General features: G+C 47.9%; 1 protein-coding gene across 1 annotated transcript in view; it reads left to right on the top strand.

Moving 5' to 3' along the window:
- The window catches only part of RFTN1 (raftlin, lipid raft linker 1), a 186,459-nt gene extending 165,261 nt beyond the window's left edge, over window positions 1-21,198 (top strand). The window contains 4 exon segments of the mRNA XM_006907267.3: window positions 7,870-7,891; window positions 7,894-7,957; window positions 10,749-10,830; window positions 19,827-21,198. Coding sequence (XP_006907329.1) covers window positions 7,870-7,891; window positions 7,894-7,957; window positions 10,749-10,830; window positions 19,827-20,204 — 546 coding nt within the window. The 3' untranslated portion in view covers window positions 20,205-21,198.
- The last annotated feature ends 5,242 nt before the right edge of the window (window positions 21,199-26,440 follow it).

Below are 26,440 nucleotides of genomic sequence, written 5' to 3'. Positions count from 1 at the left end.
CCAGGTTTCCTGAGACCATGTTTACACGTCCTGTCTTATCCTCACTACCAGCCACTGCCCAACTTCTTGCCATCTGCCACATCACTCCTGAAACGTCCTGGCCATCTTCTCCCGAGACCTCACTATCCACTCCAGAGATGGTTTTCCTGGTTTCATGTTCCTTGTCCTCTTAGGACATTTGATGGCTTAGATCTTTCTTCTTAATCCTGTTTTCCACCTTGAGCTGCTCATAACCTGATTCCTCCCCCATTCAGCCAGTGTTTTTATTCAGCTTCTGCTCACTCCCCATTGTGGCCCGGGTCTCTGCCTCCTGGGCACAGTCAAGACAAACCCCCAGGTTTCCTGAGACCATGTTTACACATCCTTTCTTATCCTCACTACCAGCCGCTGCCCAACTTCAGCTTCTGTTCACTCCCGTCTGCAGGAGACCCAGTCCTCAGGCAGCTTCACGCCTCCTTGAGTTTTCAGCTACCCTGTGTTGGCGAATGCCTCCAAATCTTTTATTCATCCTAACTTTTCTCTGGCTTTAGACTGCGTATTAGTTTTGTATTGCTGTCGTAATAAGTTACTACAAATTTATTAGCTTAAAACAACAGAAATTTATTTTCTTACAGTTCTGGAGTCCAAAATGAGTTTTAAGAGATTAAAATCAAGATGTTGGCAGAGCTGCATTCTTTTTGGAGACTTTAGTAGAGAACCCGTTCCTTGACTTTTCAACTTCCAGAGGCCGTCCTGCCCCAGGCCAGTCACCTCTGACCTCTGCTTTCATCCTCATACCTCTGACTCTGACGCTCCTCCTGCCTCTCCTTCAAAGGACCCTTTTGGATTAAACTGAGCCCACCTGGATAATTCCCTATGTCAGGATCCTTAACTTAATCGCATCTGCCAAAGCCCTTTTACCATGGAAGGTAACATACTCCCAGGACATCTTTTGGGGGAATGGGTGGTGGGCATTACTCTTTCTACCATGGGTGCCCTTCACCTAGCTGCCTCTTGGACCTTCACAGAGTTCCTCAAACTCGACATATCTAAAATGTGGTTTGTTCCCTCTCACAGCCCTCTTGTCCTGCATTCCTTGGTTCAACACATGAGCAGTCGTTACCCAGGCCCTCAAGGCATCGTATGGATAAAACATAATTTATTTAACAAGCTCAACATTGATGGACACTTGAATGGTCTTCATTGTTTTGCTATTGCAAAGTTCTCCAGTGAATATCTTTGTACATTTGTCATTTTTTATATATAGGATCAATTCCCAGAATTGAGATTGTCAGGTCAAAGGGTGAATATACAGTAGTCTCTTCTTATCCATGGAGGATACCCCTAGTGGTTCCATGACCCCTAATGGAGACCCGAAACCAGGGGTAGTACCAAACCCTATATATACTATGTTTTTTCTTGTACATACATACCTATGGCACGGTAGGAGATGTAATTTATAAATTATAAATTAGGCACAGTTGGAGGTTAACAACAATAGTAATAAAATAGAGCAATTATAGCAATATACCATAATAAAAGTTATGTGAATGTGGTCTCTATCACTCAACATAATTTATTGTGCTGTACTCACCTTTTCACTTAAAGGAAGTACTTTACGGCTTTCTTTGGCATGTCTGAATTGCCAGAATCACTACTCTTGCACTTCGGGCCATTATTAAGGAAAATAAGGGTCACTCAAGGCCAATCACTCTGACGCCTGCTTCTAACCTCACACCTCTCTCTCTGATTCTGACTTCTGGGTTCCCAGTTAGAAAGGGCTTCCAATAGGCCCTTGAAAAATTAAAACAATAAGATTGCATTAAATATGGGGGATTGGGCACAGGCCTATCTTTCTTCTCTCTTCTGAAAAATTGCAGTGAAATAATACTAAAGGAGTGATAGGTAGATAGATGCTAGTCAATTATCATTATTCATGGATTTCATATTTGTGAATCCTACTTCCTAAAATGTATTTGTAATCCCAAAAGCAATACTCTTGGTGCTTTCACCATCACTTGTGGATATAGGCAGAGTGGCAAAAAAATTTGAATGTGGTCTCTATCACTCAACATAATTTATTGTGCTGTACTCACCTTTTCACTTAAAGGAAGTACTTTACGGCTTTCTTTGGCATGTCTGAATTGCCAGAATCACTGCGACCCAGCTAAGGTGAAAGTCTGCCTTCTTGTTTTAACTCTCATAATGAAGCGTCCCTTTTGCGGTCTGCGTAGTGCCATTTTTTTCACATTTTTGTGCTTTTTGTTTTGTTGATTTCTCTGCTTAAAATGACCCCAAGCATCAGGCTAAAGTAGTGTCTAGTGTTCCTAAGTGTAAGAAGGCCATGATGTGCCTTACAGAGCAAATATGTGTGTTGGACGAGTTTTATTCAGGCATGAGTTATTAGTGCTGTTGGCCATGAATTCAAAGTTAATGACTCAATAGTGTGTATTAACCAGGTGCCTGTAAACAGAAATACATACAAAACGAGTTTCTATATTGATCAGGTGGTGAAGATGTTATGATCAGAGGCTTTCAGGAACCTAACCCTCTATTTCCCCTAGGAGCAATGATTCAGTCTTCACTGATTCAGTGTTTGTGTTTGTGACGACATTACAGGACGGAACTCTCATGAATAATGAAAATTGACCGTAGATAGGTTGATGAATAGATACCCAGAAAGAACGAAAAGATTGAAAGAAGAAAAAGTAGAAGATGAGTCATTTCCACAAATTTTCGGAAGATGGAAAGTGCACGGAGGATGCTAATTGATTTAGCAAAGTGAAAGGAGCTGCAACCTGGATGTAGAAGGGAGCCATTTTCTCTCGCAGAGCCTGAGAAAAGCTCTGGTCTTCAAAGCATAAATTTCCATGGGACGGTGGGAAGTGAACTGCAGAGCTGAAGACCAGGGCATTGGCTTAAAGTCCTTTACAGCGCGGTGACATTCCCAGCCCCCATCTCTGCCTTGTGCAACCTGGTAACTGTAGAGATAATACAGGGTTCGAAAGAAATCACTTAAAATAAAGAAATAAAATATATGCATGGAGGAAACAAAAACAAGATGCTATAAAAAAAAATGAGTCAAAAGATAAAACTTTTGGGTCTTAAAAATAGGGCAGTGGGAAATTTAAAAACAATTTAAAAAGTCTGTAAAATGAAAGTAAACTAAAAAGACAGAATAAGAAATGGGAGGGTAATAAAATGAAAATATCAGTCCTACATTTTGACTAATAGGAGGTCCAGAAAGAAGACAGAGAATGGAAAAGAGAAAAATTATCAAAAAAAAGGCAAATACTTTTCAGAACTGAAGGACAAGAATGCTCAGATTGCAAAGCCATCAAGTGTATAGCCCTTCAAGTAAGAAAAAAAAAAATATACCCACACCAAGACACATTAGGAAATTCTGGAACTTCATGGGGAAAAATATCCTAAAATCTTCCAAAGCAACGCAACAGGTTACACTCAGAGTATTAGTAATCAAAAGAGATATTGCAAAAGTAATTCTAACATCGAGAAGCCAGTGGAACAATCCTTTCAAAATTTTAATGGAAAAATAGATTTCATCCCAGACTTCTGTACCCAGACTGTTAGTTTAAGGGTGAAAACAAAGACATTTTTAGGGATTCAGGGATTCAGATGACTTCCAGGACTTCATTTCCTAGAGAGCCACTAAAGAGTGTACTCAAGTAGAATGCGAGAGAACCAAGAAAGAAAACACCGTCCATGGAGGGAGAACCCAGGCCGGCAAGGCATTCAGACCAGACTGGAGCAAGGGCACAGAAAGCTCCAGAAATGATGTCTCCAGAGTTAAAAAATAGAACTAATGTATCTAGGCACATGGGCTTTATTTATGGGCATAAAATAGAGGTGTCGGAACCCAGGGAATGAATTAGTGATAAATTGGTGCACAACTAGGCAGATGAAAGAAAATTGAGGTCACAATTTAACTCCAGGAAAAAGAAAAGATTATATAAAAAGGAAGGCCGGGTCACAGGGCATTATTTGGCCAGGTCAAGTTGAGCAATATTTGCAAAGTCATAATAATATAAATATTGACAAGCTTAATTAAAATTACGTGATAACTGTTTGGGCCACTAAGAAAGAAGTAAGAAATGTGTCTGGGAGCACTAAGTCTTTCTTTCCCATGATAGGAAATCAAAAGATATCTAGAATTGACGAGTAAAGAAATAGTTGTAGAAACGTACCCAGCCAATAGGTGTTGGGCATTAATGTTTTGGTAGCAATTTTACAAATGATGCACAAGTATTTTTTGCAGTTGCTTTGCCTCAGGTGCCATCTCGGTGAAAGGCTAGGGCTTTGTGGCTGTCGAGAACAGGGGCAAACAATCCCCAGTCACTGTTTTCAGATGCAGAGACCGTCCCAGGGCTGGTCCCACACACTTCAGACATGGGAAATTGAATTCCTATCTTCGTTTACAATCATGAATAAGGAGCAAAATCTTTTAAACTGCTTTTCTCTCAGATTGCTTCCACAAACAAATCGGAACAAGAGAAAAGAGACGAGCAAACTGATATTCAGGAAACAAACTTTCTCACTGGACCAGTGTGTTACCTCCTCATTATTTCCCTGCACGGAGGATCTTGAAAAAATGATCAAAAGGCAAATGCATATCTTCATAAACTATACTCTCTTGTCATAATTTCTGGAGGGTAAGAGAAGGGATGCCTGTTTCTTTAGTTGATTCGCAACCACCAGAGAGATATGGGGAACAAAGGAAAAAAGAGCCCTAAACACAAATGAATTCCATCTGTACAAGTTGAAGAACCACAGGACATGCTCCATTTTTTTTTTAACACTCCAGGTGTGATGTGAGATTACGTATCCGCACAGGAGAGTGGAGAGTTAATTAAAATTTTTGCTCCTATTCCCAGAAAGAAATGTCTTTTCATTTGATAAGCAGGCTGGCTTTGGAGTGCTGTTTGTGCTTTTCTCTCCTCACTAGAGTGTCACAGAAAGACAGATCAAAGGGAGCCTGCCGTCCATATAGGTTTCCTACCAGCTTTCTTAGCTAATAGACTTGAAAGCGTCTTCCACTGACTGCGTGGGGCTGGTGTCATATTTTAGAAATGCCATCTTACTGTGTTGATAATATGCAAAGCAGCTTTGATAGATGCTATGGAAAACCACATTTAACATTAATTACATCAAAACCAGCCCAAATAGTCATAGGAGTGGGAGAGTTTAGCGGAGTGTAACACCCCACCCCATACCGTTTGTATTTTACTTTTCAACCCACCGTGTGACAGCCAGATATTAACGCTTGAGATGGAACCGTCAGCTCTTTCAAGCAGGGTTAGGTTTTGTTATGTTTTTCCTTTTCCCTTTAGTCTTTTTGATTCTGTACCCTCTGGCTGATATCTCCTACCCAGAGAGGATAAAACTGTTTGGGAGAAATCCTGCTGTCTTTCTCTTTAAGACAGTGACAAAATGAAATAAAATGGAGCAAACTAGAAGCAGCCCTGACGAGGCCTGTCTGAGCAGGCAGGTCAGGCAGCAGCAGAGGGCATCCATTGTCTCGCTGCTCTGGGTACCCGTGGAGAAAACCCAGCCAGGGCACAGTCACCAATGAAAGGACTCCATTCTGCCACTCAGGGCTTTGTGAGGCGCCAAAGCTTGTCCTGGTTGCCATGGCTACTGTCTGATTGTAGCGGGTTTGTCACAGTGCGTGATAAAGTGGGAAGGTTATTCTTGATAGGCCCAAGTAATCATAACCTCGCAAAGCTCGAGAGTGTGGATTTAACGTTTTTTTTTTCCCCTCCTCTCTTTAAATCAGGAATGAAGGGGTGGGGGCAGGGCTTCTCAGGATGAAGCCGCCACAGCAGGTGCCCCGCATGAGGGCTACTGGCTGTACTGGTCTGGAAGGGCGGTCCCCAGGTGTCCAGGGTGGGTCATCTGCTGCCATCTCTGGCCTGAGTGCGGCCTCAGACACAGGGCCAGAAGAGGATCCCCTCAGATAGCCCTCTTGTAAATAAATTGGTTATATACTTGTGCCCTCTCTCCTTCTTTCCTCCCTCCTCTCTTTCTTTTCCTGCTCCCCCATCCTTTAACTTCTTTTCCTTTTCTCCTCCTCCTTCCCGTTGTCCCTCCTCCCTTCTTTTCTCCCCACCCTTCTCCCCTTCCCTCTATGCCCTTCAGCTATAGTGGTATTTCTAGCAGAAGTACTGCTGACGTGGAGAATGGTGGAAAAGGTAAGGTTTGAGGTAATAGCGGATAGATGCTGGCCACAGAATCGAAGACTCTTTCTGTCATGGGAAGAGACCTAATGGGTTATCTAGACAGTGCTTCTAAGACTTGGCTGCATCAGAATTCCTGGGAGGACTCTTTAAAACAGAGTTCCAGGTCCCGTACCCAAAGTTGCTGATCTGGTAGGTCTGGGTTAGGTCTCAAGACGCTGCATTTCTAACAAGTTCCCAAGTGTTGCTGATGCTGCTGGCTCAGGGCCCACATTTTGAGAACCACTGAAATAAGCCAAGACTTATTTTATACAGTGGGAGAAACAGGCTCCCAGAGGATAAATTGGTTGCCAGTGATTCAGGTGTCTTGGTAGCTACACTGGGATAGGTACCAAGTGATAGGAGCTTTAAAAGCCACTGGAAGAGGCAGCGCTGGTTGTTCCCTTACCTCTCTTCCAGCCCCCTGGCCCAAGGCAGCCAGACGAGCTGGTTTTGTTCTCAAAAGGTCTCCAGCAGGACAGCCACTCGCCACGATGGCCCCTCTGCACAGTGCCGCTCCCCAGTTAAGCCCACCCTCCTTGGTGCCCTAGGCCCAGCGTGGTCTTGCATATGTATGTGCCAGAGTTCTGCCCTGGAGTGCCCTTCCCCACCTCTGCCTGTCAAATTCCTCCCAGCCCTGAGCCCCAGGAAGTGCCTGGACACCACGGCCTGCATCCTTCCTTGTCTGCTCGCACTCGAAGCCTCATGGCCCTGCTCTCAGGCCATTTTGTGTTTTGGCTACTTGCATGTCTGTGCTGTTGCCTGTGCTGGGCTGTGACCTCCAGCGGCAGGACAGGGCTTCACCTTTGTACCCACCATGGCTCCAAATACTGGCTGAATGAATGCGTTTGGACACCTCAGTTGGAAGGAACCTGGACACACTCTCGAGTTGTTCAGAAGCCGCCTAAGAGAGGTGGGGAGGCCAGTGTAGACACAGGACCAGAGTGCAGACAGCACATCGAGTGTCAGTGAGGAACCCAGAGTAAGAAATTAGGCCCGACGCACGGAGAAAGCATGACATGGAACCCAGTGCAGTAGCCTCCCTTTGGGGGTGTCTCCCTGTGGGAGCAAGACTGCATTTTTAAATTCGAAGGCAAGTGTGAGGCAAGTCTCCCTGCCCGCCGCACTGATTTGAAATAAAACCCAGGCAGCATTCATTTACCCCTTCGCGGCAGGCTGCGTAACAGGTGAGGCTCGTGTGTATGTGTTGGGGGCGGGGGGGAGGCTGCCATGGCTGCACGCAAATGACTCGATCATTTGTCAAATGTCATTTAACTCCCCACGACACACTCCAGGATCATCTGGAGCAGCATGTGTTGTCATACGCCCTGAATACGTCTTTGAGGTGAGGTGATCGTGCTTCATTGAAACTCACAGGAGGCTATTTGTCCAGACAAGAATAAAACAAAGTTAATGGATCAATCCTTTGGCTCTAACTCCTTGCCAACCAAGCGGACTGATATAGGGCCAGGAAAGAGTCCCATGTTGGTAGTTTGGCTCTGAACTCTTTAAACAGAATCAGAGCCAGGGCCTCCGAGCTGCAGGACACCCCACCTCCTTTGCTTTGTTGAGTTGGCGGGTTGAATGATCCCCCTCTCAGTCACTCAGCTGTCAGCTTGCAGCGGCAGCATCTCTCACAGTGGCCTTTCTCCCTTAGGGTGTTGAGGTGCAGACAGACTACGTCTGGCAGCCTACGGCTGGCAGCTCACCTGTGTGCTACCAACTCCCGTCGTCAAGACTAACAGGTAACAGTAACAGTCATTGTTATTTTTGAACACTTAACTCTGTGCCAGGTACTGTTCCCGATAAGCAACTTCATGTACATAACTTATTTAATCCTGTGACGAGCCTGTGAGGTTGGTGTGGTCACATAAACTCCAGCTGGGAAGTGGCAGAGCTAGGATTTCAGATTCTAAACCCCCTCCCTCAGAGCACTCACCTACACCCTTCTTTCTACCTGGGGAGCCTTGGCCATTATTGTCCAGCATGTCAGAGATGAGCCACCTGGATGAGGAGGCTCAAGGCTCAGGTACAAAAGAAATCCAGCTCCCACTCTGTGCCCTGTGCTGGGCTAGTTAGGTGCACTGTATATAAACTCTCATTTATTCCTCAAAAATCCTATGAGGTGGACTTTTAAAAATAAAACCCATCTTACAGCTGAAGAGAGTGTGGCCAAGGAGTGTGGCCAAGGAGATAACCCATCTCTGTGGGGCTGCTGACCAGCTCTATGATCTTGGGCAACATCATAGAGCTGGTCAGCAGCCCCACAGAGATGTGAAGACCTGGAGCCTTGGTCTCTGCTCGTGGCACTCCTTACAAGTTCACATTCTCGGTCTTCTGTCCATACTCAGCTCTGCCTACCGTCCCTTGAGCCCAGGGTCTTATCTTTGTTATACCAACTAGACAAGGCCTTCCTGTGTGTGGGGTTTGCTATCTAAACTAGTCCTCCTACCTGTTCTGTGGGGTTATAAGCATAGATATGATTTCCATTTTACGGATGAGGAAACTGAGGCTCAGAGAGGCTCAGTCACACAGCCACTGAGTGGCAGAAACTGGGACTAGAACCTCTGTCTGAGAGTCAAGGGCTCCTTCTCCTACCCCAGGCCACCTCTTTGCTGACCTGTAGGGATGCCCCCTCCTGTGGCCCTCAGTGCTCTGCCTGCCCTGAATCCTGCTGCATACCCACCACTGCAGGGCGATGGACAGCATGAGGCAAGGCTGGCGATCTGGGGAGATAGCAGGGCCGTGCAGCTCAGAGCCCAGGCTGAGGAGAGAGAAGGATGGTGACGATCAGTGCCTGTCCCGGGTCCCTCCACAGCCTGTCTGGGCCCTCATCATGTCTCCCTCCTGACAGTGGGGCACGGTAGGTCTGTGTACCTGAAGAAGCCAGTCTGCAGCAACCTTTGGGCCCCTTGGCCACTGGGGGTCACCATATTGTTTCTCAGCCAAGACTTCTGTGGGCACAGGGCAATGCAGCAGAGTACAAAGAACCCTGGATTGTGGCCTGCAGACTTGAACCCAAGTGCTGAGTCCACCACCTTGGCCAAGTCATGTAGCTTCTTTGAGTCTGTTTCATAGTCCATGAGATGGAAGAACAGAGGACAAGAATCACCATGATAATGTATTTGAATGCGAAGCCCCTCCTGGTTCTGAGCTAAGCCCAGCGGGTGCAGACAGGTCTGTCTGTCTCTGTCTCAGATAGTCATACTTGCTAAATGATTCTCCCTAATCTTCCATTTCCCTGTACCTTAAATCGGGGGTCCCCAATCCCCAGGCCATGGACCAGTACCAGTCAGTGGCCAGTTAGGAACCAGGCCACACAGCAGGAGGTGAGCAGTGGGCGAGCAAGCGAAGCTTCATCTGTATTTGCAGCTGCTCCCCAGCGCTAGCATCACCACCTCAGCTCCACTTCAGGTCATCGGGCATTAGATTCTCATAGGAGCACCGGTCTCTGGTGCCAAAAATGCTGGGATCACTGCTTTAAATGAGTCCTCATGCTGCAGTGAGAGAATGCATACGACCAGGCATATCTGAGCTTGAATCTCGGCTGTGTACTCTGGAACCTGCTCCTTAAACGAGCTTTTGTTTTCTGTCTGTAAAGGTGTCTGTCCCGGCCCTTGGAATGCTGTGGTGATGCCTAAATGAGCCATTATGTGTGGAATCACTCAACCTAGCACTGGAATAAAATAGAAAATATTACTCCTCTCCATTCCTACCCTCCGACACTCCATGTTAGTGACATGTTGCCTCAGCAGAGAAGACATTTACAAAATAGAGATTTAAGAAAGTGATGGGAAGGGTGGAGGCTGGGGAGAAAACAATGATCTTCTTTACAATATTTCCAGCCTCTTTAAAGGCAGCTCCGTGGGGTCCTGCCTTCCTGAGAGAAAGGTGCTCTCACTGTGCCATAAAAATGAGCAGGTCCCTGAAGGACCCCTCACCTTAATTAATTGGTTAATGCCAATCCCTGCCTTTCTGCCTGCCCTTCATCTGTGTGCCTGCAGGAGCAACGTGGCCCTGCTGCTCCCTGAAAGTTAATCAGGCTGTGGCTGGGACCCTTTGCAAAGCCAGCCCTCCGCCTGCTGTCCCTGTGATGGCAGAGGGCAGAGCTCTGCACCCAGGTCCTCATCTCCCTGCCCTTCTGGGCCAGCCAGGCCCCTCGTGGACTCACTACCAAAGACAGCTTTGGAAAAGGCCTGCCACCCTTTAAGATTTGCTTTAAGAAGCTAGTTTGTCATCATTTGCCCAGGATGCTAGCTGTTATTTCACATCAAGAGAGTGGAGTTTCCAGCTGTGAAGCTGACTTTGCTGGGACACCCACAAAGCTTTTGTTGGGCCCCTAAGATAGCCCCTCAGAAGCAAAACTGGATGGTCTGAGGGCTGGAGAGATGGGGTGCTTCTCGATTCTGACCTCTCACTATTTGGTGGCAGGTTTTCTTTCCGCAGGTGGCTATGAAGTTAGGGACCACAGCATAGGTACGAGGTTTGGTTCTCCCAGGTGTAACATAATTCATTCTCAGCTCCAATGTCTTACAGGGAGGGAAATGTGTCCACCAAGCAGATTGTCTTTCTTCAGAGACCATGTCTACCTCAGAAAATCAAGAAGAAGGAGTCAAAGGTAAGTGACCTTGACCACATTTCTCAGATGTCCTTAGCAGAGCTTCATCTTTGAGTGGATGTGTCTGTAGCATGTGGGTAGACAGCCTGCTCTAGCTTCCAAGGGCTCTGGGCCCAAGGACATCTGAGCCCCTTGGCGAACTGAATCAGGTCTGAGGCTGCCAAAATGGGACAGGTGAGGGCACTGGAGGGCCTTGTCTGCCAGTGTCCTGCTGGTCAGGGCAGAAGAGCAGGTTCTTCTGGACACTCAAGCATGCCAGATATTCCCACTAGGCTAAAATAGGGCCATGAAGTCAGCTGCAGTCTGACAGGACCGGGGGCGTGAGGAATGGCTTGAGTGCAGGCCCAGCGTCTCTGTATCTTCATCTCATTACAAACTGGCTGGAGGTTTGGCTTGCCCGTTGGATCCCTCAGGACATCAGAAGTTTGGTGACTTGGGCAGACAGACCCTGCCAGAGCCCCTTTTTGACAGGCCATGACTCAGAAGCCTCTGAATAACAATGGCTGGTATAGACAGAGGCCAGCCAGCCTTAGCCTGTGGCAGTGAGTCATCAGGTCATGCTGTTCTGGGGGTCTTTTTTCCATTACCAATGTCACATGAGCCGTCCAAGAAAGACAGTCGCACCAAGAGACCGTGACCATTCTGAGAATATTTCTTTTGTTTGATGAAGTTGTGCCCAAGTCCTTCCCTTGCATCAGATGATTCTGATCTTTCGCAACCCCACGCTTTGCAGCTGGAGGGTGATTTTTCCTGTGGATGTTTCACCAATTACTCAGGAGGAGGCAAGTGAGTTGAGGGAACCTGCCAAAGCGAAGTCAGGTGTCACCTGGAGCCAGCTCGCTCTACTTTTGATGGCCGAGGCCACGATCTGCTGCTGAGCCTGCTGGGCCTGCAGCCTCCTCACGCCTGGCATCATCCCTCTGCTCACCACTCTGGTTCCTCGTGTTCTTTGGACATGGAACCCAGACAGGAGCACCAAACAAGTGAACAGATTGAAGCAGCCCCTCGTCAGCTAACATTCGGGGGGAGGGTTTCTTATATGGGAGGAACGCCAAGGAAATGGCGCCTTGAAGCCAGATGGGGTGGAATGCAGAGGACGGTCTCTCTCCAAGCTCTGAGACGCTAATGTGACAGGTGACAGCAGCAGAGAACCAGAAGGCAACCGCCAAGTCCACCATTAACCACCAGGCACAGTCCGCTGCCGGCTGGAAGATGGATCCGCCTGACTGCTGTCAGTTGCTGCCTAGCCGTAGGCTCGCAGGGACTCTGTGCAGTCACAGAGTGACATTCAGCCACAGCGCAGGCAGTGTTTTGGTCAGACACCAAAAGAAACCTGCTTCCGCCTTTAAGAGAGAGAGGCGGTGCTGCCTTTTCTTGCCAGCTCTCCTGGTGGTGGTGCTGGCAAATCCCAAAGCAGAGACATGCAGTTTGATTTTGGTGAAAGCCGTGCATCTCACAGAGGGAGATAAGCCAGTGGAAACTTGAGCAGACAGGGAGATGTTAGAGGTAGAGTTGTAACGCTGCTGTAAGAAGGTAGGATGACTTTCCTCAGAGAAAATCCAGAGAGGATGGGAATCATTTATTTTCTGGTCGGTGGACACTTCCAACCCCAATCAACTCTACTGCTGTCAGATGCTTTCTCTTTCAACGTACTCATTTATCCCCTACTCATTCAGAGGATTGGCTGGCGCCGAGCCCTTGTTCCATGTGACCTAAAGAGGTCACCTGACTCGTGGAATCCCAGAGAAGGGACTTCGAGGCAGACGTTTCCTCGTCGTCCCTGTCATTCGCTCCTCAGCTGACTCAGGTCAGCGTTCTGCTCCCACAAGGTCTCTGTGCCCCGTGACTGTGACAGCAACTCCCCCCTGGTCCTCACCCTGCCCGAGCTCCCTGCAGCACTGGTGCTGTCAGCTGCCCTCCACCTCTCGAGTCACCTTTTTCTCTGGGCTCTGTCCCACCATCCTCTCCTGGTTTTCCAGCAGTTTCCTCAGGGTTCAGACTCAGCCCCACTTCTCCTCTCACTCTCTTACCTCTTAGAAAATCTCATTCATGCACGGAGTAAGAAATCCTCATTCACCTCCTGTGTGGATGACTCTAGCTGCATTGTCACCTTTGCTTCTCCCCTGAGGCCCCAACTCCACCTGCCCTATCGCTGCTCAGTGATCTCAGAGCAAAGCGTGACTTTGTCCCTCCCCCACACCTGGCTCACCTCCTTCTACCTAGAGGAATGAACCACCAGCGACCCAGAGGCACCCACCCACCTCGGGGTCATCCTTGACACGCCCCACCTCCTTCCCCCATATTCAGTCCGTCCTTAACACATGTCTATTTTAGGTCCTAGAAACTCTGAGATCCTCCACTTCTCTTCATTCTCACCTGCCTCAACTACTCCAGGCTCCTAGTGACAGGTCTCACTTCAGATCTGTTTTCCACCCTGTGCCAAACTGATCTTTCGAAAAAGCAGATTGAATCATGTCGCCCCACTGCTTAAAACAGTTCTAAAGCTTTGTAGTATTATTAAGATAAAGATAGAAATCTGTGATGTGGTCCACAAGCCCCTGTGCGATCCGGCCCCATGTTCTGCTTTCCAACTGTGTCGGCCTTCATGTTCTTCCATGTCCCTTCCTGCCCCAGGGCCTTCGCTTTGGCTGTTCCCTCTTCATGTTCTTCCATGTCCCTTCCTGCCCCAGGGCCTTCGCTTTGGCTGTTCCCTCTTCATGTTCTTCCATGTCCCTTCCTGCCCCAGGGCCTTCGCTTCGCCTGTCCCCTCTGCTAGGACACTCTATTCCTTTGTATTTCCCCAGGACAGTGTTCTCTGCTCTCAGGCTCGTTTGTGATGTATACGGAAGAAGCGCGTTCCTCCCTTTCAGAGCTCTCCTCTCGTGTCTAATTATTTGTGCCCATCCGTTTATCCTCTACCAATAGAGTCAGTCTATGAGAGCAGAGACCTTTTATTCTGACTGTTGTATGCCCAGCACTTGGCTTTTAGTCGATACTTGACAAATATTTGTTGAATCGGTGAATGAGTAATCAAAATTCTGAGCCGGGGGACATGCATATTATGTCTAGCACTGAAATTTAAGAAAAGAAATCCCAAGGTTGGCACACCAAGGACGCAGCCCTCTAAACCAGCAAAATGGACAAAATTCTCCAATCAAGACTTTTCAGCATTTGAAAGGAACCTCTTCGTGTGTATGCGAGTGTGGCTTTCAAAGCAAATATGAAACTCCTTCGGAGGTAATAGGTGGTTTCTATGACACCGGAGAAGTTTTCTTTCCTGCTAAACTACTTGAAGTAGAGACAGATAACGGACAGTTTTTAAAATGTGCGAATTAAATCCATTAGCCCCTGCTGACATGGAATTCTGGACACACACTGCTGTAGTGTGAAGGATTTTTTTTCTTCCCCGCAGTTGTTTCTGACATGGATGGCTAGTTGGAATCTTCCTTGGTTTAGGCACCAACGGCACATGCAAGTGCCATAGACACCCTGTTTGGGAAGGCACCCAGCATCGTGCAGCCTAACTTACAGCTTGTTAAGTTCAGAGGTTCTCCCTAGTACTGCTCAGGATATGGAACACGGTCTCCAGGCTGGACTGCCTGCCTTTAAGTGGGGATGTTGTAGTCCTCCCCCTAGAAACACAACCCAGAAAGCTGTCACTGTCCCAGGGGCTGCCACGTCCCTGCCTCTTCTTGCTTTCTGAGATGTCACCTTTTTGAGACTTGGGCTCTGGAGCAATTTTTTGTTGTTTGTTGGAGACTGTGACTGTCCCTACCTTAAAGGAAGAAGAGAAGCCTGGGTGATGAAGGGAGCAGGTGTGAAGATGGAAGGGAGGGAGACAGAGGAAGCCCTTCCATGGAGAGCACGGCTCCGGGCAGGGGGAGGTTGGGGGCATGCGCTTTTTTCCAAGCTGCCTCTTACACAGCTAAACTCTGCTCAGGTGCTTTTCTTAGCTTGGTGGTTCTCAGTATCAGCAGTATCAGCCTCACCTGGGAGCTTGTTAGCGATGCAACATCTCCCTCCCCTCCCCAGGCCCACTGAGTCAGAAACTCAGAGATAGGGTGAATGATCTGTTTGAAGGAGCCCTCCAAGTGATTCTGATCCCCACTGCAGTCTGAGAGCCAGTGTCTTAGTTGAACAGTTTAGGGCCCTTCGAGGCTCACCTTTGGACCTCCATCCAAATTTTATCATTATTGATTTTTTTTAATGGGTCTGTGAGGAAGACTTCAGTGTAGATATTCGTTTTCAGTAAACCAAACCAAAGAATCTTTAATGGCAGTTAAACCTGGACTTCCATTAGCTAACCACTTGGCCTAGTGAGTCAAGCTGCTGACCTAGCAGATGCATCTGAACAAGGTGAAGTCTGAAAGGTGAGGCACTTATGCATTGGGCTGAACCATCCAAAGGTGTGTGGCCTCTCCATTTGCTTCCTCTCCTCCCTTCCCTCTAAGGCAGTAGTCTAAAGCCTTTCTTCCACCAAGAATGAGAGGCTGGAAGGGTAGTGTAGAACCAGAGACACCAGTGTTCAAATTCCAGCTCTGCTATTTCCTAGCTATATGATCTTAGGCAAGTTACTTTACCTCTCTGAACCTCTGCATGCTCATCTAAGATGGTGCTAACAACACCTATTGGGAGTGTGGCTTTGGGGATTCTGGGAAATGGGGAAACCTTGTCACGGTGTGAGACACACTCTAGCACCTTGGTATGTGTTTTGTTTGTTCTGTTTGTTCGTTCCGTGTTTGTTTGTTCTGACACAGGTGTTCTATAGATACTCTTCCTTTGCCTATTCAGGACATGTAGCTCTTAGATTCTATAGACCCTGAATTTTGGCCACTGCTAGTTCCCTGCTTCATGAGACTGTCCCCACAAAGGAGAGAAGAAGAAAAGGAGGACAAGGGAAGACTCAAGTCAGAGAGCCTCCTGGGAGCCTGGCTGCAGCCCCTGGGACAGCTGTGGTGGGCTCAGGGGGCCGAGGCAGCACGAACCCATCTGACGACAGAAAATAGTGTGATCCTAGGAGGCATTTGGCTTGGCAGTGATCATTCTGCAGGACAGAAAACATTGACTGGAATAGGTCCTTTCCAACGCTGTGCTTACTGTCCCAGATCCTCTTGTGCCCAGCAGTCCAGGCAGGTTCCTGGAGCAAAGTGGCTGGTATGCCTGCCACAGGCCCCTTCTGTAGTCTGTGTCCTCCGGTGACATCATATCAGGAGAGCAACAAAATGCAGTCTTCTTCAGGAAGCCGGATATGGCTGGGTGTCCAGAGGAACCACAGACGTTCTGCTGTTTAATTAGCAAGAGCAGCCCTTGAGAGCATGCCTAGGTTTGCATGAGAAAATAAATAGTGCCCAGGATGGAATCTGGCACAGGTGGAAGCGGTCTTGGTTGTACACCTCCCAACTGCAGGGGGCGCTGTTCACATCCATGCCAGTGTGAATGGGTCCCTGGGTTGGGCACCACAGCCCTGTTGGCAGAGACAACTATTTTAGAGGTGAGGAACTTGAGAGTTGGAGAGATTAATAACTTCCCCAAGGACTGAAAGCTAACAAGTGCCAGAACTGGGATTTGAACCAGGGTCTCAGTTGCCATACTACAGTGCTTTGATGTTATAGCATTTAGGTCCTTTCAGCCAAAGCAATCTCACCACTTTTTTTAGCAAAAGTAAAACTGCTTCCGACTCCCCTGATAGCTGACTGACTCTTGGAATACTGTATATAGGCAGGCTTAACTGGCCTTTTTCTGAAAACATGCAAAATGCAGAGGCTTTTACTAGTTGGGGACATCGATTTTTTAAGACTCTTCCATTGAGCTTGAATTAAAATGCAGCAGCAGCTGCTGCATATGACGAGGCAGCAATTATGAACCATGGTCACGTGTGTCCAAGAGCCACAGAGGGCTGGCGCTGGAGGCAGTGGCAGTGGCTGTGAGGACTGAAGTCAGCATCCTACACTGGTGGTTAGAAGCTGAGATGCCTGCTTGTCAGTCCTGGCTGAAGTGGGCACCATTGGGGTGGGGGTCTGAGGCACCGCTTTGCCCGTAGAGGAGTTCTGTTTTGGGGAACTCATGGCTTAGGTGGAAGAATCTCAAACCATCCCCAGAAGGGAAGTCTGTCAGCTGTAGTATGAGAGAGAGAATGCCAAAAAATGAGTGTCTGGGGAAAAACTCATCCAACATTGTAGGCGAGTTCATATGGGGACTTTTGTGGGAGGGTGGGGTGGCGGAGGACAGGGTAAATGTTAAATCCTAACCTCAACATGTACTTTGCTCTTTTTTCTCTTCTTTGATGGAATAGTCAAAATTACCTGTCTTGTCCAAAAGGTGTTCAATACAAGAATCCTATGAGGTGTTTTATCTCAGAACCCTGTGAATGTGCAGTACCACTGAAAACTCTGCAATGGTGGCAGATTTTCTTAAATTTACATAGCCCATTTTTGGTTTTTCCTAGCAAAGCACTCAATTATTTACAATGTGGTAAAGCCTTAAGAAACCATTTTCCAGTGATGGTGCAATTGCATTCCTGGGCTCCCTCTCCAGCCCAGCAAGAAGTCGCCAGAACCAAAGGCCCCTTTTATTTTTCTTTCAATCACAGAATGTCTAAGATTTAAGTCCGTATTTGGTGAAACCAGCGTGATGTGACTGAAGTTGGAAGAAATGACTGTGGGGGGAACATAAAGCCCTCTGTGACCCGTGGGTCACTGAGCTGCACTTGCACACTGGCCAAGTGGCATGTGCAGAATCTAGTCCCATGACTCCCCTGCAACTGGGGATCCTGACTCTGGCCTCTACCCACCCATCTCTCTCTTCTCTGGGGTTTTGCTCTTGTCCTTTGTGCCTTTCACACCTGGGCCCAACGCGTCCCGAAGAACCTGTGGCTCCCATCTTCCTGAGTGTATGCGGCACGGATCTCTGGCGTCTGACTCTGAGGGTCCCGGCCCAGAGCGGACCGGCCCCCACCTCTGAGGTGGAGGCCATCCACGGCATACAGACCCCCAAGAAAGACAAAGGTCAGAGGGTCTTTTGCTCAGGAAAATTGGGGGACCCCTGATGTTTGGGGAGTAGAAGAAGGCTGCAGTTCTGCTGAGTCGTTAGCCCACAGAATTCATTCCTCTTTCTTAAATCCAGTGCCCCGTTACTCCGAGACTTCCAAGGTGTTCTCCTTAACACCCTTCAGTGTTTCCACGTCTTCTCAAGCTCATGTGCCCAGATTTGTTCCAAGCATGCAGGCTCCTGAACTGTCTTCCTCTGGGACAGTCATGTAGTCGACAGACTCTGCAGGGCTTTGAATGTTTCCCCTCTTTTTCTTCCTTAAATTAATTTCTCTTTTTGGAGATCAACCAGAAATAATGTGCAGAGGCACCAGTCCCTCCTTACTAAATCCTGGGCTATGTTTTGACTCTAAAATTACAAGACTGGTTCACCCTGAAACGCAGGCTTGGCCGGGCTCTGTCCTCCCTCCATTCATTCACCCCGCAAGCAGTGTTTGAGTGCCTGCTCTGTGCCAGGCACTGTGCTGTGCCCCAGGGACACAAGAGTAACTAGGACAGGTGGCATTCCCGACCTAATGAAACTTACATCTGGTGTCAATAATGGTAACAGCAAACATACCTGGTATAGGATGTGCTGGGCACAGTGCTATGACATGGATTATCACATCACTGAAATCACATAAATACCCTCTAAGGCAGGGCTTGACAAACTACAGCTCACGGTCCACATCCAGCCCACCACCTGATTTTGTAGATAAAGTGTTATTGGAACAGTCACGCTCGTTTGTCTACATATTATCTATGACTGCTTTTCTGCAAAAACGGTAAATGGTTGCAGCAGAGACCCTGTGACCAGAAAGCTTAAAATATTTATTATCTTTTATAAAAAAAGTTATCTGACCTTGCTTTTATAGCAAATCAGGTTAGCAGTCTTGATTTCAGTTAGAGTGATGTCCCCCTTATATAGATGAGAACACTGAGCTGTTGAACTAAGCCAGTGAGAGGTGGAATTTGGACTCTTCATAGGCGGTCGCCCTCCAGGCTTGGATATGACCTGGTGTTCTTGCCCATTTCTTACTGACTACACCCCCTGGGCCCTCCCTGAGTCTCTGTTGACGTCCCTGTCACATGGGGGAAATGCTTGATTGCAGGTGGAGCTTCCTGGGAAGCAGACTCTGAGATAGATTTGGATAGAGGAAGTTTTAAGGGGGAGCAGCTCAGGAACACCTGAGGGGAAAGATGGCTGCAGGAGTGGGCAGGGGGAATTGAGCTGCGATCCAGTCACTGCAGTGGCCTCAGTCAACCTTCCAGGTAGCTCTGGATCTGGGATGGCCTTTCAGAGTTGTCCCAAGTTGGGACAAGCTGGATGGGATCCCGCCGTACCCCACCTGGACCAGTCATTGGTCGTAGGTTGCCCCAAGAAGGAAGTGTGACCTTCACTGAAAATGGTGGGGGGTGTCAGCAGAGAGGGGTTCAGTGACGGCTGTCAGCAGGCAGCAGTCCCCACGGCTGGAGCGGTAAGCCCGCTAGTCCCGCAGGGGAATCTGGATGCCCCACATCCTGTGCCCTTCTAACTCAGGTGAGAGAACACCAGCCCCAGTGCCTGGTAATCACAGCCTGCCCACAATGGAAGCGAGCAGCCAGAGCCCCAGCACTTAAGAAGGGTAGGCCCCGTGTCCCCTCTCCCATTCTCGTCATCAAAATGATTGATAGGATTTCTCTTTCCCTTCGGTATGGGGTCAATTGAAAGAAGTGCCCCTCGGCCCCCACAACACTCTGAAATCCACCCCTGGAATACACCTCATGAAAGGCATCAAGCAGGCACTCGCGGTGGGGATGATGTGTGTGGGCTGTAATGTTTGGTGCCGCTAATGCTCCGCCCCAGGAGGGCGGGGAATTGGGTGTCTTGCTGCAAAAAATGATGTGGGTGTGAATGCAAGCGGACATTCAGGTAAAGCTCCAGGTTCACGGGGACTGCCTTTATTTATCCCCATACTCTCCGATTTTTAGTTTCAGTGGCGATTCTCCCGAGAAGACATGCACAGCAGGCAGATGAGGAAATCCAAAGGAAAACTCAGTGCCAGGGACAAGCGACAAGCAGAAGAAAATGAGAAGAATTTAGAAGACCAGTTTTCCAAAGCTGGAGATGTGGGAAACTGTGTGCTGAGCCAGCAGCAAGAAGAAGGAGCCTCTGAGGAAATGAAGGTCCAAGAGGTCACAGGAAAACAGCTGTGTTCTGACAGCCGATGCTGTGTGGAGAATGGTCCTGCCGGCCACTGCGGGGCACCGGAGGGGGGTTGTGAGGGGCACTCGGGTCCCGGAGACGATGCCAGGGAGGGAGGTGCTGAGGAAGTGGCTGCAGAGCCCGAGACAGCAGAAGACAACTGAGCCTCGGGCAGTTGGAGCTAAAGCCAGAAGAGTTGGCCAACCCAGGGCACTGTGCCGGCAGCCGGGTCGGGGCCTGGTTTGCCCTGGTGTCCCCTGTTGCTCTTTGGCTTGGTTTGACCTCTCCTTGTGAGCTCGCCCGGGCCCTCCAAGGGCCGGCTCCCTGACAGTGTTGGTTTCTGCACATGCATTTGATACGTGTTGTAATGCCCCAGTGTTAGAATGCAGGAGGTCGGGTTATTTCTTCTAGACCTCGGGGCTGGAAGCCCAGCCCTGGCTCCGTCACTCCTCAGTGGGAGGGTTGGATCATCCAGTGCCTGTATCTGCCCCGCCAGGGCCTCCAGGGAGCATTCGGGTCAAGTCCATGGGCCTCCCTGGCTACAAACCAAGACTGTGTGATGTTCATTCCCACACCCCACAGGGGCAGTGTCCGTCCCTTGCTGTTTTCCACAGCTACCTGGTAATCGTAACAACCCCTGGAGCCCTGTCAGCTGCTCCTTGCCACCTGAACCCCCCAGACCCTGCTGCTTTGGCAAAGAAAATGACATTAGGGAGAGGGGAGGTGCCCCACCTCCTAGCTTTTCTTATTCCCATAGATACTGGTGATCTAGAAACGAAGAGGTAATTCTGTTTGTGCACCTGCTCTTGCAGAATGTCCAAGAAAGTATTCTGTGTTAGTATTAATGCCAAAAAATTTTTAAAGGTTTTGTATTCATCACATCATGTGAACACACGTTTTTTCTGTCATTTCAGGGCAACCCGACTGGTTGGATGTCCTTGTTATGTGCTATTTTAATCAGTGTATCATTGGCCAAGTTGTTTCCCATGTATGCTATCACATGTTTATATCGTCCAGAAAGTATTGTTAAGGCTTTAAGTAGATGCAACTGGCAAACCTTGGAGAGAGAATGCCAAGTGTCTTGACCAAAACAACAGCCTGTCTCTTCTCTTTCTGGTTTAGTTACTTAAAGCAATAAATCATCTATGAGTTAATGCATTGAGAGTATTGAGTATTTATTGTATCATAACGAAAACTCCTAGCTTGATGTCCAAAGGACTCAACCCCACATCCCTCATTTATTTTTCATAAGTTTCTAACTCCTGGCAACACAATGATTTTGGAGAAAAATGAGGCTCCTATGGGAAACAGCAGAGCCAAGTGATCCCACTGTGCTTTCTTGTCATTTGTAGAAAGAAGACAGAAAGTGGGATTCAGGTGCCACCATGTGGGTCGGGGTTCGGCAGCCTCCCATTGCCCAGGGGGATGGAGGAAAAAAACCTTTTGTAAACAAACAAAGCCCCACGCCAGTTTCTAAGCATGTTTTCAAGCTTTTAAGTAAATTATTTAATGAGGCATTCTTTTCCTTGTTTGCAACTTCACTAAAATAACACACATTTGTAATATATCTTTATAAAGCAGAATTTAAGACCCCTGTACGGTCACATTGTACATTTTCCTCTTGATTTTTGAGCAGACTTCCCCCACCTAACTCCCAGAGCTTACCTAGAAAGGTTGAAGGCTCTTTACAGAGAAATATTTCTTTTTATGTATTTTTTTATAAATTTATTTATTTTAATTGGTTTCAAGTATACAGTGCATTGGTTAGATATTTATGTAGTTTAGAAAATAATCCCCCCAACTGCTCCCTCCCTCCCCTGACCCTCTGCCTAGCCAATGTATCAATGCTGACTGCATTCCCTCTGCCGTGCTCCCCATCCCCATGACCATCTCTCAACTGCTAATTTCTACTTCTTTAACCCTTCACCCCATCCTCCCAGTCCCCCAAACTCCCCTCCCATCTGTCCGTCACCAAATTGTCCACTATTATTGTGAGTCTGTTTTTGATTAGTTTGTTCCTTAGATTCCGCGTATAAGTGAAATCATATGGTATTTATCTTTCTCAAAGAGAAAGATTTTTAAATGACATTTACCACAATTATACTCAGGAGTAACTATACAGCATTTTCATTTAAGAAAAATATTCTCTCTTAGCCCAGGGGTCCTTAACCCCTGGGCTGCAGATCAGTACCTGTCTGTGGCCTGTTAGGAACCGGGCCTCACTGCAGAACATGAGCAGCAGGCAAGTGAGCCAAGTTTCCTCTGTATTTGCAGCCGCTCCCCAGTGCTGGCATCACCTCAGCTCCACCTCAGATCATCAGGCATTAGATTCTCATAGGAGCACCGGTCCCTGGTGCCAAAAAGGTTAGGGACCGCTGTTTAACTCACATCTTAGAGGATCACAGCTTTTTTAAAAAGATGCTAAGGAGCAGCAGGCTGGGACAAAAACTGCTCACTTTTCACAACTTTGAAAAGCATACGATCCCAGGCTGCATTCTCCAGGTGGATGGCCTTATGCCACTCAGTACTGGGTACATTTCTCAATAATTAAATGACATTTATTTTGGCTGAATTTGTTGTGGGGAAAAAAAAATTAAAGGTGTTTGTAGCTAATTGAATTCCTCAGGAAGTCGGGTCCTAAAGCCAGGCTAACAATAATTCCTGAAGGTCTTGTTTTTTCCCTTCACTTCTCCACACCCTGCTGATATCTGGCAAAACATCAGTCTCCTACAGGTGGTTCTCAAATTGGCTGCACCTTAGAATCACTGGGGGAGCTTTAAAAACCCCTGATACCTGGGTCCCACCCCAGAGACTGGGAGTGGAGTGGCTGCTCTGGGAATGGCCTGGGCATTGGGATTTATACACCCCCACCCACACACACACACACACACACACACAATTTTAAGGTGCAGCCAATGGTGAGATCCATTGCCAGCAGGGTTGCTGTGAATCAAATCCTCACACACACACACACACACACACACACACTTTAAGGTGCAGCCAATGGTGAGATCCATTGGCCAGCAGCGCTGCTGTGACTCAAATCCCGCCTTGTTCCTTGTGACATGCAATGCTTTTTATGAAAGCTAAATAACCAAGCCCCTGAAATCCAGTCCCAACATCCTGCACGTGCATTGCAAATTCCGGAAGGAAATTTTACTTTCCTGTGATTGCTGATAGTTGTGTGGGGCATCGCTGGCACTAACGAGGCCCCCGTGACCAGTAAAGGCTGCAAAAACTTATAGTATTTGGCTCGAGGAGGCTTGTGCATGTGGTGCTTCGTCTTTGGAGCTGCAGCTGTCACAGCAGGTTGTGAAGGAACAGGGAATTCTGGGGTGGGGAGGTGATCAAGTGACTGAAGCAGGAACTGAAGTGATGGTGATAAACCCTGCCGTCACCACCAGGCAGCCCAAGGGGGCACTCAAGGGAGTCCAGGGCATCTAGGGCACCAAGATACAGGGAGGCCAAGGCCTGCCTCTTACGGGGACCAGAGATACTGCCATGGAGGATTCTGGTAGTTCTTTGGCCCAGTTGTTTGCCGGTGGAAGGAGGTTTCTAGAGAGGCGGAAAAAATCTCTCCTAGGAACACAAGAGATGTTTCTATAAAACTGTGGCTGAACGGTGGCTGAATTCTGAGTCTCTCACTAGGAAATGCTTTCAAGACCTACTCTTCACCTCAGAGGTTCAGGAAAGGGAAGTGGGCAGAGGAATTCTTATCAGATCTGCTTAAAGAAATGCAGGTAGGTGTATTGCTCTCCAGTGCACATGGCCACAAGGTCGAAGCAGTGAGGTATGGAGAGCCTGCAGACACTTGTGTTAATGAAGCTGGGAGACTTTCTGTATCAGGCTCACGTAGTGGAAAAGCCAACTGGGTTTTGGGATCAGATGGAGCTAGTTAACGTTGACTGCACACAACCTACAGGTGTAACCTCAAGTTCATTTCTTCACACCTGCAGGCATCAGTCTCGTGTGAGAAATGGGCTAATGACACCCACCTCATCAGATTTTTGTGAGGATTAATAAAATGCAGTTTAATGCTTGGTTTGGGGAAAGGGCTCTATGGGTAGCAAGTAATCCCAGTGCCGATAGATAATAAATGTGACAGAGGCCGTGAGTGCTCACCCAAGCATCCATGAGCTCCGGCACTGCCCAGTCCCTCTTGCAGTTTGGGGCCATGTGACTGGATTCTGGCCTGGGGGACATGAGCAGATGTGATGTAAGCCAATTCTGGGCCTCACCTTTAAAAATAACCCCAGCCCTCTCTCCATCTCCAGCACCCTTGGCATAGTTCAAGATGGACTGTGGCATGAGGGGTAAGTGAACCTTCCCTGTGCTAAGCCACTGGGATTTTGAGGTTTATCTGATACTGAAGCATATACTGATTAGTGGAAATACTGTAACAATGTTTATAAAGTCTTTTTTAGTGGTTTATAAGTAACAATCCTTGCCCAAATTTTTTTAAATCTCCGAACTGATCATACTTCACTAGAATTATGCATGATGAGAACAGCTTTAAGAAAGAAAAAACATTAAGAGCCATTCTAATTCGTTTCCTATGAAGCACATTTTATCAGTACTCTAGACATAGTAATTATGGCCTTTCCTAAACCAAAGAACTCCTTTCAAGTATAGCTTCCAGATGTAGCAGTGCTTGTTAGTAGGACTATGTTGACCCAAATTTCATCAGTCATGGAACACATTTCGGTTGTGCCCACACCCGGTGCTGGTGCTGGGTGTGCTGGCCCTGGGGGACAGCAGGGAGCAGCACAGTCCTGGCTCTGTCCCACTGGGGCTCACGTCCCTGCACAGGCCAGGAGCAGCAGTCGGGACTAAAGATGAAGTCCTGAAAGAGTTGGCGAGAGGGGGACGGGTAAAGAAGGACCGCGGTGCAGACGGGCAGCCCAGAGGCAGCTCAGCAGCGACTCCCCAGTTATTTCAGTGGGTCCAGTATCCAGCAGCCGTCCCGGAAGTGCTGGGAGCTAACTGCGTGAGCAGCACAGGGTGTGCCCCTGGCCATTATTAGCACTCTGCCCATTCAGTGACCTGCCCAAATGACTGGTGCGCTTCCCAGGAGAGTCTGGGTTTCCTGTACCTGGCTCCCAGAGTTTGCAACAAGGAAGCATGCGAACTTTAGACCTAAGTATAAGCCCTAACAAACCTTTGGCTGGGATTTCTGAGATGGCTGTTACCAGAGAAGGAAGCAAAGCGATGTTCACCGCAGGTTCCTGTTGATAACGACCGTTTCTGCGGTCAGACTAAGAAAACTAACTCTGGTTACAGATGGCTGGCTCTCTGAACCAGCAGGTGCTTGCTTCCCCAGCCCCTGCAAGACAGTGTGGCTTGGCATTTCCCTCCAGCAGAGGTAGCCAGGCTCGTGGAGACCTGCCCGTTTATGCGGCATGAAGGACTGGATCATTCATTATACAGATGTATAGTTTTTAATGCCTACCCCACTGTGCTCGGTGCTGGGAAGACAGCAATGAATGAGACAGACCCAATCCTGGCTCTTTTGGAGCTTACGACAGACACTGAGTAGTTGCCCCAGTAGTTACAACTGTGGTAAGTGCTTTGGAGAAGTGCAGGCTGCTGTGAGGCATGGAACAGGGAGATGTAACCTGCTGAGGGAAAGCTTTGTGGAGGAAGCCAGAGTTAAGGCTGAGCCCTGAGAGGTGAGCACAGGGAGCAGCCCACCGGGAGGTGGTGTGCCTAGCTGCTAAGAGTGTGGACTCTGGAGCCAGACTCTTTGGCTAGAATCCTGACTCCTCCACTCACCAAGTGTGTGGCCTTGGGTAAGTTGCTTAACTTCTCTGTGCCTCGGTTAGCTCATCTGTAATACACGGATAATAATTGTAAGAATTAAACGAATTAATATATACAAGATGCTTACAGAATGGCTAGAAGAGAGGCCGTTGATCAACTTTAAACAGAAGAATGACATAAGATTTGTATTTGTAAAAGATTTCTGCTGCTGAATGAGAAAGTTAGAGCGTAGGGAGCCCAGGGAGGGGGCAGAGGTCCAAGTTAGGAGGCCAGTGCTTTAGTCCAGTGGAGAGTGCTGATGGTTTGCGCCTCAGTAGAGAAGGGGAGAAGGAGGCAGATTTGATAATAACTTAGGAGCAAAAATTGACTGAATTTTGCAATTGGTTGGTGAGGGATGGAGGTGTTGAAGCCATAGAGTGAAGAAACAGGTGAGTACCATTCTTCTCAAAGTCGTTTCATCAGAGTAATTAATACTCCAGTGATACCGCTATTGTGTGGAACTTTTACCAGGCTCATGGATTATTTTTCAGAACTTGAAAGACTAATTCAACACTATTTTTACAAAATCACTAAAACATAAGTCATGATACCCTCCTTAAGACCCAAAGAACTCATTCTTTAATTTTTGGATTGTAGGGAA

This window comes from Pteropus alecto, unplaced genomic scaffold, assembly GCF_000325575.1.
Source record: "Pteropus alecto unplaced genomic scaffold, ASM32557v1 scaffold92, whole genome shotgun sequence".
Lineage (NCBI taxonomy): Eukaryota > Metazoa > Chordata > Mammalia > Chiroptera > Pteropodidae > Pteropus > Pteropus alecto.
The sequence above is the reverse complement of the archived record's forward strand: the minus strand, read 5'-3'. Positions and strand labels throughout refer to the sequence as shown.